Raw genomic sequence first — 12,145 nt, 5'->3', positions numbered from 1 at the left:
TTTTTTTCACTACGTACCCTGTCCAGTACATAGGCGGCTAATAATAAAAAAATAAAATAAAGAAGGTGCACCGTGACCGTGGTTGACGGCCGATCCTCATAGTACACCGTGATGCTAGTAGTTGTGCTTCGTAGTTCACCATGGTCATACTCATACACTAGTTATGTACATAGTCAATTACTAGCCAAACTATTCACTGGATACAAACTTCCCGCCCGATTCCAAACCCCATCACTCACGCGAATAACAACACTCACATCCACCGCCCTCGTCTCCCGAATACAACAAGCCAGGCACGTTCTTCCCACACGACCAATTACCGCATTGCTCCCTGTCAACGCGCACCAGGCGCGTGCGAACGTTTCCTGTGTCGCGCTTCCCCGTGCGTCTATTACGAGGATTTCGCCGCCGGGCACGACTTTGTGTAGCGAGGTAGCGCCGATGAGGGCGCTGGTGGGGACGAGGAGGTATTCGGAGGAGGCGTGGAGGGGGTGGCCGGGGAGGTGTGAGGGTTCGTGATCGTTGTCGCTGTTAGAGGCCTTTCCAGCTGGGGGGCGGCAGTTGTAGGATGTGATAAAGTAGACGTTGTTTGTCAGGGGGACTGATTCTTTTGTCGATTGGCAGTCGGGTGAGTTGGATTGCACGTTAAACGAGATGGTTGGCGTGCCTACGCCTGCGTCATTTGGCCCGGATTCGGATTCGCTAACGAAGAACAGCATGTCTAGGTCAAAAGATACCAGCTCTTCTCGCGGATGGTCAACCGGCAACGAAAATGCCTCTCGCGAAACATCGCCATCGCCCAGCGGCGTCGAGAAATGCGATATCTTATTCCCCTGCTGGATTCGCGGCTTCTTGTTCGTCGGTGGTAGTTCCTTGATTCTCGCCTCGAACCATCCCCCGTCTAATGGCTGCGACGTCGACCGGTCAACAGGCAGGACATCGCTTCTGATCCAGCCCATGCACTCTTTGGTCTCTGGTAGACTGGCCAGCACGCGCCCGACGATACACTGCTTGCTCCACCAGCTTCGTCCGTGATACGAGAATCCGCCATAAAGATTGGCCACGGGACCCAGCGTGGATAATGCCTCTGGATCGTTCTCCAGAACTGTGGCGAGAAGAAGGTGACTGATGCTTTCCCCGGGCGGTACGAAGCCTGAGAGCCAGCTGCGGGTTATCCAGCCGATGTTGTCTTTCGGATCGTTGGTGTCCTGGCTGTCGATGTTATGAAGAAGGATCTGGCGACGAGAAGGATTCCGGCTGTACATCTCATCCTTTCCAAGTGTGGATGTTGCTGCGCTGCATACTGGACGGTTGTATACGTCTTCGTTGATCTTGGAGGGAAGCTGCTTCAAGGCATCTAGTCGAGGCCAGCCGATATTTTCTGCAAACACGAACAGCCCGTGTAGCTGCTGCTCGATATGGAACGGCGTCAATTTGCATTCCCAGGCCGACTCGGCTTCCGAAGCACTCTTTACCGATGACCGACGATGAATGGTGAAAGCATCTCTTAGAGATCGACGTCTTCCATGCAGACCTTCTTCGCTGTGAGTTGAGGTCTGGTTATCGCAACGACTGATCCCCAAACTGTCGAGAAATCGTCGCACAACAATCAAGTCCCAGTTTACCTTTCCATCGCGAAGCTTGTCAAACTCGTGGATATCAATCGCAGTGATGTTCTCGTCCGGATCCCTCAAGGTCCCTGCGCGCGAAACAGCATCCAGTCGAAGAAGTAATTCGCTGGCCAAGAGCATCTGGATGAGAAGCCACTTTCGTTCGAGACCAGGATTAACCCATGGCCGCTTTTGTGCGTCTTCGCATTCCTCCGAATCGAGACAATCTCCCTCCCGATGGGGCGGCATCTCCCAGAGAATCTGACCGGCATGGAGTCGCCACTCCTCCAGACTAAAGTTAATCCACGCCCCAGGCGCCGCCAGAGCAGTGGTAAGCATTCGAATCTGCGACTTGAGACTATGCGGATCGTCCTCTTCTACCATCGACCGGCGCGGAGGAAGCAGGAACCTCGAGTACAAGTCTCGATACAAGACCTCCAAAGTCTCCATATCCAATATCGTCTTATCCACCTCCGCATGTAACATATCGTGGCGAATTTCCCGCAGCGTCTCGAGACGTTCGATCAGTTTCTCCATGCTCGGGTCTCGCACGCCGATGCGCTTCCATGCTGACGGTCCGTCGAGAAGCATCGCTTTGCGGTCGTGTACCGTCCCATCCAGACACTGCGCATACGGATCGTTGGAATGATGCCCCATCGAGTCAAAGGCCTCGATGGTTGAGGTTGTCATGGAGAGTCTCCGCAGTCCAGGACGTGGCCTGGGAATCTCCGGGCCTGTATACCGAACCTGATCTGCGACGGGGAGCTCCAGGAAATGGCGAAACCCAAACGACCCGGGCTCTTTTGCGGTTGAGCACAGCATATTGGGTACCTCGTATACGCTTATGTCGAAGGTCGGCCGCCTGGGTCCGCCCGTATGTTGTAACCCTTGTAAAGGAGCCGGGGTGTCGCCTTTAACCACATAGCCATCGGGTACCGGCAGATGAGCATGTAGTGTAGATAGACTGAAGGAGGAATGCAAAAGCGGTCTTCGGTCCCAGAAATTCTGGATTAAGAGATCGTGATCACACCAGGGAAAGATAACCTGCGGTTGCCACAGACCGAACGAGCCTTCGTCGAGGAGGAAATAGGGTGCTCCGACGAATAGTGCGTGGATGTCCTCTCTCGAGAGTTGTGTCGTATTGTTCCGGTTTGATTTCCGGCGATGTTCGGGGCCTGCCTGGGGCTTTGCATGGGACGGCGAGGCCATTTTTTGTAGTTTCAAGATGTAGGAAGAAGTCGGGATATTCGTACTTTTAGGCTGTGAAACCGTTATGCAGGAGAATCCCCGGAAAGAGAATCGCAAGACAGGGAGGCTCGAGGGTCGTTCGCCTCTTGGAATAATGATGCAACATGAGGACATTTGCCTTCGTACCCGGTTACTTACCTGCTTGTCGCCCTCCTTGTCAAGTGACCCCCTGTCTATCCGGTTTTTGATATGCGCACATCTTGCTGCAGCACTTGCGGCCCGTTGAATGTCAAGCAAGAATTATGCCAAAACATCAGAGCCAGAATACTACATGCAAAAGAACATCGGTCATGACGTCAGCCGGTACACATTTCCGCATACGGTATACCTCGGCATGACAATGCCTACCTGGATCACTATACATGTATGGATTGTTAAAAGTCATTATTCATTTTTATACTACATGGCACGGTTTAGGCGTGCTTGTGGAAGAAGTCAAGCACGGTCTTGTAGCCACGCTCGTACTCCTTGCGCACCTCGGCATCCTCCAAGTTCGAACGAGCAGCCATCCAGCCGTGGATCTGAGTGGGGAAAGTCTCGACGTGGTTAGGCGTCTTGAGGTTGGTCTTGAACGCCTCAATGTCGTTCGGGGGCTCATCCTTGGAGGCCAAGAGAGCCATGGGGACGTTCACGGCCTTGGCGTCGTTGGGGTCAACCATGGCGGGGTGGCACTGGACAGCAGACTTGAAGAGCTTGTTGTCCTGGCCGGAGGAGAGAGCGGTGATCTTACCACCCCAGCAGTAGCCCAGGATGGACCAGTCGAAGCTGCCGCTGGAAGAGAGCTTGTTGGCCTCGGACACGACGTTGGGGATCTTGGAGAGGGTGTTGGGGGGAGCGGCCTTGGTCTGGAAGAAGTTGCCAAGCTTCTGCTTGTGGTCATTGGTCTGAGGAGGGAACCAGGTGATGTCGGCGGGCTGGCCCTCGAAGAAGTCGGGAATGAAGACACGGTACTTTTGCTCGTTGGAGTTGGCCAGGATGTCGGCTCCTTGGATGGTCTGGGGGAAGAAACCGAAGATGTCTGATTCTTAGCATTCGCTTTTCATGGAAGAATGTGTAGACCTACCGTAGATGACGAGGATGGCCTTGGAGGCGGACTCAGGACCGGTAACGTCTACTCAATTAGCTCTGGTCATCATACCCCAGGTATATGCCTCTTACACGTCTTCAAGCCATTGATAGTCTTGTATTCACCCTTGCCCTGGTATCCCTGGGCGACAATAGGGGGGATCTGGCAGCAAGCCTTGCTAACACCGGACATGGCGGAAGAGCAATGAATCGGACGAACACAGAGGAACGGCTTGAATGTAGGACGAGCGGTAATGGGCGCGAAAGTCTTGCGCAGAGGGGTTGTTAGAAGCTGCCTGTATCTCATAAGTGAATGCATAGTTTCAATGGCTGAAGAGAGACGCACTGTATTCAATTGACCAGATGAGTTGTAGTGAAAGAGAGAGGAGAGAGAGAGAAGAATGAGGAAGTTAAAGAGGATATTTAGGAAACCCCGCGGCGACGTCATCGGAGATACATTCGGCAGTGCATTACCGAGCATAGTAGCATAGTAGCATAGAAAAAACCGAGAAAGTACGGAGTACTAAGGGTATAGAAAAGTGTGTACAAGTACAAGTACTGTAGGATACAAGTAGAGAGAGAAGGCATGTATCCGGGCCAGAGACGAGTACAGTCAATGCACAATATACATAACTGCACCAACATATTGCACCAGCATATTGCACCAGCATACAGAGTACTCTTGGCCATACTAACTGGATATATCATGGCATGACCCGGTCAAAGACTCGACTGATCACATCAACAAGGTTTGTTTGCTCTTTATCTCCCCGGCCAATCCTAACAGCACCCATGCTCGTATTCTTTATTTGAATGCCCGGTGCACTAACACATACGCACTCTCGGACTTCCCTCCATGCAAGGAGCCCTCCTTTTATTTCCTTTCTTTCCCATTTCGAGGTGTCTCTCTTTGTAGATCAAGAACCAGATCGCCTCTGGATCGACAATTGACATCTGTCTGTGGTCTCTCGGGGCGCGCCGGACGCTGTATATATTCCAGGGACCCCAATTGTCCGGTCTGCATTTCTTTCTTTTTTGATTAAATGTCATATTGCTTTTAATCTTTATCAGACTTTATCGCTCCATCCCCTCTTATTTGGACTTCCTTCCGTCTGTGTTGGGCTCCGACATGCCTGGATGACCTCCATTCCACACTCATTATCAGAACAACTGTCCATAACACGTCGTTTTTCGCAATCCTTTCAAGCAATTAATCCAGCATGACCACTCTCGATGCCCTGACTACCCAGTCACTCCCTCCGAATGCTTTTTCTTCTTATCCATCGCAGACTCTGGCCGCGACTTCGCATCCCGCCAGCCATTTCGTGTCTCCCGTATCGACATCCCCGAACACCACCACTGCAGCATCATACTGGACCGGAGCGCCGGCGCAATCCTCGTGGCCAGTCAACAATAATACCCATGAATATCTTCAAGATGCGTGGAATTTATACCAAGCACCGAATCCCAATCCGATCACCGACTCGACCGTGAACTCCAATCTCGCCATCTCTCAGCCGTACGAGATCCCGTCGCTCGTGCCGTCTTTCTCCGCCGCCCAACCGCAGCAACCACTCTCAGCTGAAAATTCATTACCCTCCTCTTCCTCCTCGTCCTCCTCCTTCTCCTCGTCCGTGTCCTCGCCCGCCTCCATGAATTCCCTCGTTTACCCCCCTCGACAACCATGGCCCTCCTATTCCCTCCCGGCCATGAACGGCCCCGTCCGGACCAACATCCACAATCCAGGCGGCCATATGGCCGTTTTGGGCAATATGCCCTCAGCTGCCGGTATACTTCCCGGGTTCAACAGTGGTCACATCGCGAGAATGTACCAAGGGCCTACGTCGTCATCGCCACATCTTCCAGGCTCGGGATCGGGCTTGGGCGGGCCGACCCAGGATCGACCGTTTAAGTGCGATCAATGCCCACAGAGCTTTAATCGGAACCACGATCTCAAGCGACATAAGCGAATCCATCTCTCTGTTAAACCGTTTCCGTGTACGCATTGCGATAAGAGTTTTTCGCGCAAGGATGCATTAAAGGTGTGCTTGTCTACTTCCGATCAAGAAAATGGATAAAAGCTAACGTTTGTAGCGCCACCTTCTAGTCAAAGGATGCGGTAAAGACGGTCCAGTTGTCAAACGGGAACACGAATAATGTATAGTCGGCTTCATTCTTTTTTATTGGCGTTGATTGGTTACATTGGGGTTACGCGGAGGCATTCTCGGGTTTTTCTTACGGCTTGCTTTGTACAGAGTACATGGGTGGTTATAGTCTTTCGTTTATAGAATGGGGTTATGTAGTTATTGCATGATAGTACCAGTGATTTATGTTATGCTTGATTGCCATTGAAGTCTACTGTAAACCATTGACGAAGCCTCGTTTCGAGGCAATCTCGTCATGACTCGCCATTGTATCTGTTCCTGGTACCCCAGACTACGAGTCAGTGTCAGCATATCAGTCAGAAATCTGCAAGGGATACAATAATACTCCGTCCGATAAGACACGTACGCATGAGAGAGCGCAATAAACCCGATGCAGGAGCATTAAGAAATGATAGCGCAAGATTGTCAGGCTAAATACAGAAATAGACACCAAGGCATGACAAATATCAGATCCGGAAAGCCCTAGAAGTAGGTCCAGGAACATCAGGCCCAGGACACCTCGACCGCTTTACGTGAGTACAGCTGTCTGCAGATGGAGATCGGGACCATAAGTGATGCAGCAAATATGAATGCAAGAGTGAGACCGCACCAACCAAACAGAATGTAAATCACCATTTTAGGGGTTATGCGTAGTAAGGAAAAGATTGCAATAGACACGATTGCTGTAATAGGACAAGATGCGAAATAGACAGTCCGCAAAATTCGGTAAGGCTTTCCGGGGTCAATTGCAAGCCTGACAAATGATAGAGGGTGCCGCTCCGTTAACTGTTTTGGCTCGAGACCGTCCAGTATTCTACATAAGGGAATCAAGATCAAACAAAGAAGGAAACCGAACGACAAAGGTATCAGATAGATAGCAAGATCAAGACCACTCAGGGTGCCACTAGACTGTCCGTTCCCCGTGAAGAGAAAGCATGCCATTCCAACCATTGTGGCCATGGCAAACAGCATGTTGTCCAGATACCATGGTTCGCTCTGGAACACTCTTTGGCAAAGGTCTAAAGTTCGAATGAAAAGTGGTTTGGCTGAGCTCTGCATGGGTAACGGCAGTCCGGGTATGACAATGGTTTGAGACGGTACAATGCTGTTTTGACCTGCCCGATCATATCGCGGGTCTTGAAAGGCACTATCAGAGCTCACGGAACTCAACTCAAAGTGCTCTTGACTGGTAGTCTGTGGCGTGAGACTGGTGTAGCTGGCATCATTAGCATTAGATTTGGTGCTGCTCTTATGGGCTATGTCTAAAGCGAAGAATTAGCATTGAACACAGCAGTAATTTTATATTTGAGACTTGCCAGAGCACCCCTCGGCGATGAGCAGAAGAGGGACCAGCAACATCATAACTGGCACTAGCTGACCAAAACTCCAAGTATCTTCCTCGGTCCAGCTAGGATCAGTTTTGCGTAAGTAGAATAACCGAAGACTTCCCCAGATCAATGAAAGTAGTAGCCACCATAGCTATTTGCCAGTTAGGGCATTCAAGGGCCGATCTAGTATGATCTGACTTACCCCAAATATCCGAGAGCGCACAAAATCGAGTATAGATTGCACAGAGAGAGACGCAGCCAGGGCAAGAGTCACGAGCGATAAAGAAACGGCTTGGACACAGCGACACGATCTTTGAGACTTCCCACAGCACCAAACCAGAGCTGTCCGCCATCGTACTAAGCTCCCCGCTAAAAAAGCACTGAAAATTTTCTTAGACCCCGGGAACATCTGTACGACTCGTACGATAAACCCACCGATGAGCATGATTTCAGAGATTAGCATAGTACAACTTTCTTGCCAGTTGAAGCTATAGTTATGAATATCAAAGATGCAGCGAGCAGGCGCCTGCGCGATATATCCGAAGGTACCAATAAACCGAGAATCTCCAGTGGAAGCAATCCCTACCGCGAGCATAACGACCAGTCCAGCCATAAGGATTAGTCTGGCGTACCAGATGTATCGGTGTTTCTGAAAGTATTGCTCCAAGCACATTAGTGTTGCAATGTGTGTGATCGAAGAAAACCAAACAAGCTTTGTTATTAGCTGCCAATGATAGATCGACAGCCCATACTGAATCTGAAAATAGCCACTGATGATGAATGCAAGTCCGGTCACTAGCAGTTGGTCACTCATTGCTAGTACAACCTGAGCCAAACGCCATTAGTGATTTGCGATAGACATAGCCTGTCGCTGAATCAGTCATCTATACGTACAGTCTCCGAAACCGAAGCCCATTCATATGGTGGCACTTTCCTGAGAATCTTCTGTATGGCTTTGTGTATTGATATGTCCAGCATATTGTTCGATTCTTGTCGCGTAACCACGTAGTGGAAGACCATAGCAATGAGGCTTGCCCAAGCTGTAGCGACAAAACCTATCACAACCTTGAGAACCATCAAAAACCTGTGAGATTGGCTTTTATTCAAACAGATAACTCACTCCAATCCCGGAGATATCAGGATTTGGCTCTAATTCGAGGAGGTTTATTGCCGTGCCATTTGAACAATCAGGGAGATCGGAGAGATTGTAACCCATGACTATAGTTTCAACCCCTCTCATGGGAATAGCATCGATGGTTTGTTTTGCGTGGATCTCAACCGAGCGAGGAGGTTGTTGTATTTGCGCCGGATCCGACAAGGCTGAGGCTGAGGAGAGCACAGCCTTGCCTGTGAGTTTCAACATCCATTGCTCAAACCACAGAGCCAATGGTAACGCCCCCAAAAGCGCTACGCTAAGACTTTCGTAAGCATTCCGATGCCGATCGTTCGGGGCTGGTTCTGGGGTAAGATGTAACATATTGAGTAGCGCGAGAATCGCTGATAGCAATACCTCTCGCATATTGAAGACAGAGACAGGAAAGAGGAGGACACTTTCCCAAAGTGGAAGGCTCTACCACGTGGCCAATCTCGAAAGCACTTCTTTCTATATATACATAATACAAGTAACTCCATCCCGAGGGATGGTTAAGCTTACTCTCCATGATCAGCCATGTGGAAATAAAATAATTGTGAAAGTGTACGCCATGTCCGATATCGATCCGATACATCAACTGGAGCTATCAAATCCACGCGAGTCATATCCACTGCTCTGCGTAAACGAATCGAACGCTTAATTAAAATTATGCTATGCTAACGGAGTGCTCCGACTATACGGATAGGGTATCATTTTTTCTCTTCCATTCGTCCACCAATCCCCGGTAATCCTCCACACCATACGGGGCAAAACACTGGGCCAAAGCGCCTCCCTTACGGTTCGTTTCCAGACCCAAGTCCCGGAGGAGCATGTCCACATATGGCAGCGCGTCGAAGACAAAGTCCGGATTGCGGCGTCCGAAACCGCCGGGGTAGCGGTATTTGCCGAATTCGCTGTGCAGAGCTGTCTCCCAGATGAGATCGGGATTGGGATCTCGCTCCTCGTCCTGGTCCGGGACGTTCTCTTTGGCGATTGGCTCCTTGGACTCGGAGACCTTGGCTGAGGCCAGCAGTCCGCGCACGTCTGGTGGACACGAAACAGTTGGGTTCACGTCGAGTTTGCCGTCAAAGTAAGCTGCGATCCAGAGGGCTTGGGCTTGCGCGATCATAGTTGTGTTGATGGTCATGGTCACACCCATAAAGGCGACGGAGCGCTCATGCATCAACGACGGAGGCACGATGAAGCGCGTCAGACGGAATGGATGGGTTGCTGTCGCTGGCGCATCGTCCGACAGTGGACGATACTGCGGGTTGGGTGTGGGCTGGTTCCGCAGCTTGGGGAACTGTTTCAGAATCTCTTCATCGGCTCTGCGCACGAGCGCCTCGTCCATCGAGTCCTCGCTCCATGGAAAGCCCAAGTCCCGGTCGATCCCTTCCGGCAAGAATTGCATGTTGGGTGTTGCCTTCCAGCCCGTTGCGCAGATAAGCGCCGTGATCTCGTCCAGCACGGTGCCGTTGGCCAGCTGTACCGAGTTGCGCGACAGATGATCAATATCGGCGACATGAATGCGCACCTTGCCGTCGCGCACCAGATCAAAGAAGTTAGTCGGGTAGTTAAGGATACTCAGTGACGAAGCGATCCAGAACGGACTGATCCACGGCTTCAGCTTCTTCACTTCGGGATGCTCATCGTAGCCGTTGAGCTGCACGACATCGTTCGCCAAGGTGGACCAGAACGAGTCAACCATCTTGCGCCCTAGCCAGGTACCGTGCAGGAATGACCGCACACCATTGAAGCCATCTGCGTCGCCCCAGATGCACGGGCTGAACCACGTCAAAAACCGCGTGGTCACGAGCTTCTCCAGCCACTTCTTCAGCGGCGTCACATACGGCGGCGCCATCCAGTTAGGTCCATGGCCGGACTCGCGAATCACCCAGTCGACCTGCATCCCCGACGTCGCGCAGGCATACACAGCATCCCAGGCGGACTTGGTGCCTCCGAAAACCGCCGCCTTCTTTCCAGACTGCAGCACCTCCGATTCATGCTCGAGTAGGTCGCGACAGTGGAACAAAGGTGCGCCAAAGTCATCCTGTCCCTGAAAGCTGGGCAGATATGCCTGCGACGTGATACCCGTTGCCACAATCAACTTCCTGGCCACTAATATTGTCTGTTCCGTGTTGTTATCCTTCTGCGACGCTGTGGTCAACAGCCATGTCCCATCTGGACGGTGCTCGGCGCTGCGCACGTACGTCTCGAGGCGAATGCGATCGGTGAAGCCAGAGTGCTCGGCGTACTTCTCCATGTACGTCTGGATGACATGGCCGGGGATGTGTTCGCCGGGTTTGACGCCAAAGGCCTCTTCCGTCATGGGGAAATCGCTGAATTCGTAGGTGCCCAGCATGTTGTTGGACTTGAGGCCTTTGTACAGCCGGTGCTTGGCCCAGACGCCACCGACGGACGACGCGGACTCGAGGAGGAGGACATTGCTGGATGGGTTGACGTTGCGATAGGTTTTGATAGCCGCAAGACCACTCCAGCCTGTATCCGTCAGTATGCTCAAAGTGATAAGAGGCGAAGACAATGAGTGCTTACCGGCGCCGACGACGACCAGATCAACTGTTTCCATGGTACCGAATATCAAGTATACAATGCTCGGAGCATAACTCGATGCATGCCAATATGTTCTGCTTCTTCAGGAGAAGACAGAAATGAGCGGAAATCCCTGGTTTTATTTTTACATGGCCGTTATTCCCCATGATTCCGCACATCCTGATTATGAAATGGACTAATGGAAATCCGGAAGTACAAAGTACCCATTGTGGTCAGACAATATGAATTCTCATGACAGGCGAGCAAACGGCCCGGGGAATAAGAGCCGTCTGGGCGGGATAAAGTTCGACGGCGCATTCTCCTTTCTTTCTGATTTGGCGAGGATGTATTTCCGGCGAGTCGAGTCAGTAACGGCCAGTGGGTCTGTTGGTCCTTTTATGCTAGTAGTTCCCCGTTGAGTCGCTGGTGCCCGGATGCTCTCCGCGAGAGATGTATCTGTGGCATAAGCATTTTCTGTGCTGAATGAAATACCATAGGAACGGTGACATGTACGGGGTATGTACATACAAGTAGATTAGCAACGTCAAAGTCAAAATGCACCCGAAATCCAGTCCCGCTGTCAAACCGCCGACTGCCGACCTCTAATAAGAAGGCGTTTCAGACTTGACAAGAATAGCACTCTGTAATATTGGAAGGGGAACGTCCTTAGCACTGCCGGGACCAGTACCGGAAAACACCCGTTCCCTTGCTTCCTCTTCTACCCTCCATGTTGGGCCCGATACTAGTCAGTTCATGGAACTACAAAAATTTTTTCATACCTGTCAGACCTCTTTGTGACCCATTCATCCAGTGGCTGCTGTTCATACCAACGCCGATCGATATACGACGCTCCAATGCCAGAATGGTGAGTCCGTCGGATGAGATTCCAGCCTGATGATCGTTTCGTTCTGTCTACTTGTACTCCATAGTATCGCTCGGCATACTCTTTCTAAGTTTGGCTTAACTTCTGTCATCCGGTGGCGTGGGTCTGGACATAGTACTACTCCGTGTACCAAGCACTCTATGAGAATAATGCACCTGGGCTAGCGAAAAAAATAAAAATAAAAA

General features: G+C 51.1%; 6 protein-coding genes across 6 annotated transcripts; 1 reads left to right on the top strand and 5 right to left on the bottom strand.

Annotated features, from left to right (window-relative positions):
• Positions 1 to 72: 72 nt before the first annotated feature.
• ASPGLDRAFT_51723 (uncharacterized protein) lies at positions 73 to 3,072 on the bottom strand. The gene has a single exon (XM_022547594.1). It carries the CDS (start codon positions 2,817 to 2,819, stop codon positions 174 to 176), a length of 2,646 nt encoding a protein of 881 aa, XP_022396854.1. The 5' UTR covers positions 2,820 to 3,072; the 3' UTR covers positions 73 to 173.
• Positions 3,073 to 3,081: 9 nt separating this feature from the next.
• Positions 3,082 to 4,216, bottom strand: ASPGLDRAFT_877347 (dienelactone hydrolase family protein). The gene is made up of 4 exons (XM_022550431.1): positions 4,017 to 4,216; positions 3,922 to 3,969; positions 3,207 to 3,876; positions 3,082 to 3,125 (listed from the first exon to the last, which is right to left on the bottom strand). The coding sequence occupies exons 1-3, from the start codon at positions 4,114 to 4,116 to the stop codon at positions 3,272 to 3,274; spliced, it is 753 nt and encodes a 250-aa protein (XP_022396853.1). The 5' UTR covers positions 4,117 to 4,216; the 3' UTR covers positions 3,082 to 3,125; positions 3,207 to 3,271.
• Positions 4,217 to 5,143: 927 nt separating this feature from the next.
• On the top strand, positions 5,144 to 6,080 carry ASPGLDRAFT_39163 (putative C2H2 finger domain protein; the record flags this gene model as incomplete). The annotated part of the gene is made up of 2 exons (XM_022545036.1): positions 5,144 to 5,965; positions 6,018 to 6,080. The coding sequence occupies 2 exons, from the start codon at positions 5,144 to 5,146 to the stop codon at positions 6,078 to 6,080; spliced, it is 885 nt and encodes a 294-aa protein (XP_022396852.1).
• A 179-nt stretch (positions 6,081 to 6,259) lies between these two features.
• Positions 6,260 to 7,622, bottom strand: ASPGLDRAFT_877286 (uncharacterized protein). The gene is made up of 4 exons (XM_022550430.1): positions 7,598 to 7,622; positions 7,384 to 7,546; positions 6,414 to 7,329; positions 6,260 to 6,359 (listed from the first exon to the last, which is right to left on the bottom strand). Exons 2-3 carry the CDS (start codon positions 7,427 to 7,429, stop codon positions 6,572 to 6,574), a joined length of 804 nt encoding a protein of 267 aa, XP_022396851.1. The 5' UTR covers positions 7,430 to 7,546; positions 7,598 to 7,622; the 3' UTR covers positions 6,260 to 6,359; positions 6,414 to 6,571.
• On the bottom strand, positions 7,623 to 8,819 carry ASPGLDRAFT_878266 (uncharacterized protein). The gene is made up of 5 exons (XM_022550433.1): positions 8,804 to 8,819; positions 8,516 to 8,742; positions 8,290 to 8,460; positions 7,831 to 8,221; positions 7,623 to 7,775 (listed from the first exon to the last, which is right to left on the bottom strand). Exons 2-5 carry the CDS (start codon positions 8,633 to 8,635, stop codon positions 7,765 to 7,767), a joined length of 693 nt encoding a protein of 230 aa, XP_022396850.1. The 5' UTR covers positions 8,636 to 8,742; positions 8,804 to 8,819; the 3' UTR covers positions 7,623 to 7,764.
• Positions 8,820 to 8,957: 138 nt separating this feature from the next.
• Positions 8,958 to 11,513, bottom strand: ASPGLDRAFT_179333 (flavin-binding monooxygenase-like protein). The gene is made up of 2 exons (XM_022542941.1): positions 11,081 to 11,513; positions 8,958 to 11,026 (listed from the first exon to the last, which is right to left on the bottom strand). Exons 1-2 carry the CDS (start codon positions 11,112 to 11,114, stop codon positions 9,222 to 9,224), a joined length of 1,839 nt encoding a protein of 612 aa, XP_022396849.1. The 5' UTR covers positions 11,115 to 11,513; the 3' UTR covers positions 8,958 to 9,221.
• Between the last annotated feature and the right edge of the window lie 632 nt (positions 11,514 to 12,145).

This window comes from Aspergillus glaucus, assembly GCF_001890805.1.
Source record: "Aspergillus glaucus CBS 516.65 unplaced genomic scaffold ASPGLscaffold_25, whole genome shotgun sequence".
Classification (NCBI taxonomy): Eukaryota; Fungi; Ascomycota; class Eurotiomycetes; order Eurotiales; family Aspergillaceae; genus Aspergillus; species Aspergillus glaucus.
This window is presented reverse-complemented; position numbering and strand designations above follow the sequence as displayed.

Excerpts from the sequence above, each read along its gene's own strand:
- ASPGLDRAFT_51723 (XM_022547594.1), bottom strand. The coding sequence starts at position 2,819 with ATGGCCTCGCCGTCCCATGCAAAGCCCCAGGCAGGCCCCGAACATCGC.
- ASPGLDRAFT_878266 (XM_022550433.1), bottom strand. The coding sequence starts at position 8,635 with ATGAGAGGGGTTGAAACTATAGTCATGGGTTACAATCTCTCCGATCTC. Across the intron at positions 8,461-8,515 it reads CTGATATCTCCGGGATTGGA|GTTGTGATAGGTTTTGTCGC; the intron begins GTGAGTTATCTG and ends ATGGTTCTCAAG. Across the intron at positions 8,222-8,289 it reads GGGCTTCGGTTTCGGAGACT|GTTGTACTAGCAATGAGTGA; the intron begins GTACGTATAGAT and ends CGTTTGGCTCAG.
- ASPGLDRAFT_179333 (XM_022542941.1), bottom strand. The coding sequence starts at position 11,114 with ATGGAAACAGTTGATCTGGTCGTCGTCGGCGCCG. Across the intron at positions 11,027-11,080 it reads TCTGGTCGTCGTCGGCGCCG|GCTGGAGTGGTCTTGCGGCT; the intron begins GTAAGCACTCAT and ends TGACGGATACAG.
- ASPGLDRAFT_877347 (XM_022550431.1), bottom strand. The coding sequence starts at position 4,116 with ATGTCCGGTGTTAGCAAGGCTTGCTGCCAGATCCCCCCTATTGTCGCC. Across the intron at positions 3,970-4,016 it reads TATCAATGGCTTGAAGACGT|ACGTTACCGGTCCTGAGTCC; the intron begins GTAAGAGGCATA and ends CTAATTGAGTAG. Across the intron at positions 3,877-3,921 it reads GGCCATCCTCGTCATCTACG|ACATCTTCGGTTTCTTCCCC; the intron begins GTAGGTCTACAC and ends GCTAAGAATCAG.
- ASPGLDRAFT_877286 (XM_022550430.1), bottom strand. The coding sequence starts at position 7,429 with ATGATGTTGCTGGTCCCTCTTCTGCTCATCGCCGAGGGGTGCTCTG. Across the intron at positions 7,330-7,383 it reads CATCGCCGAGGGGTGCTCTG|ACATAGCCCATAAGAGCAGC; the intron begins GCAAGTCTCAAA and ends TCTTCGCTTTAG.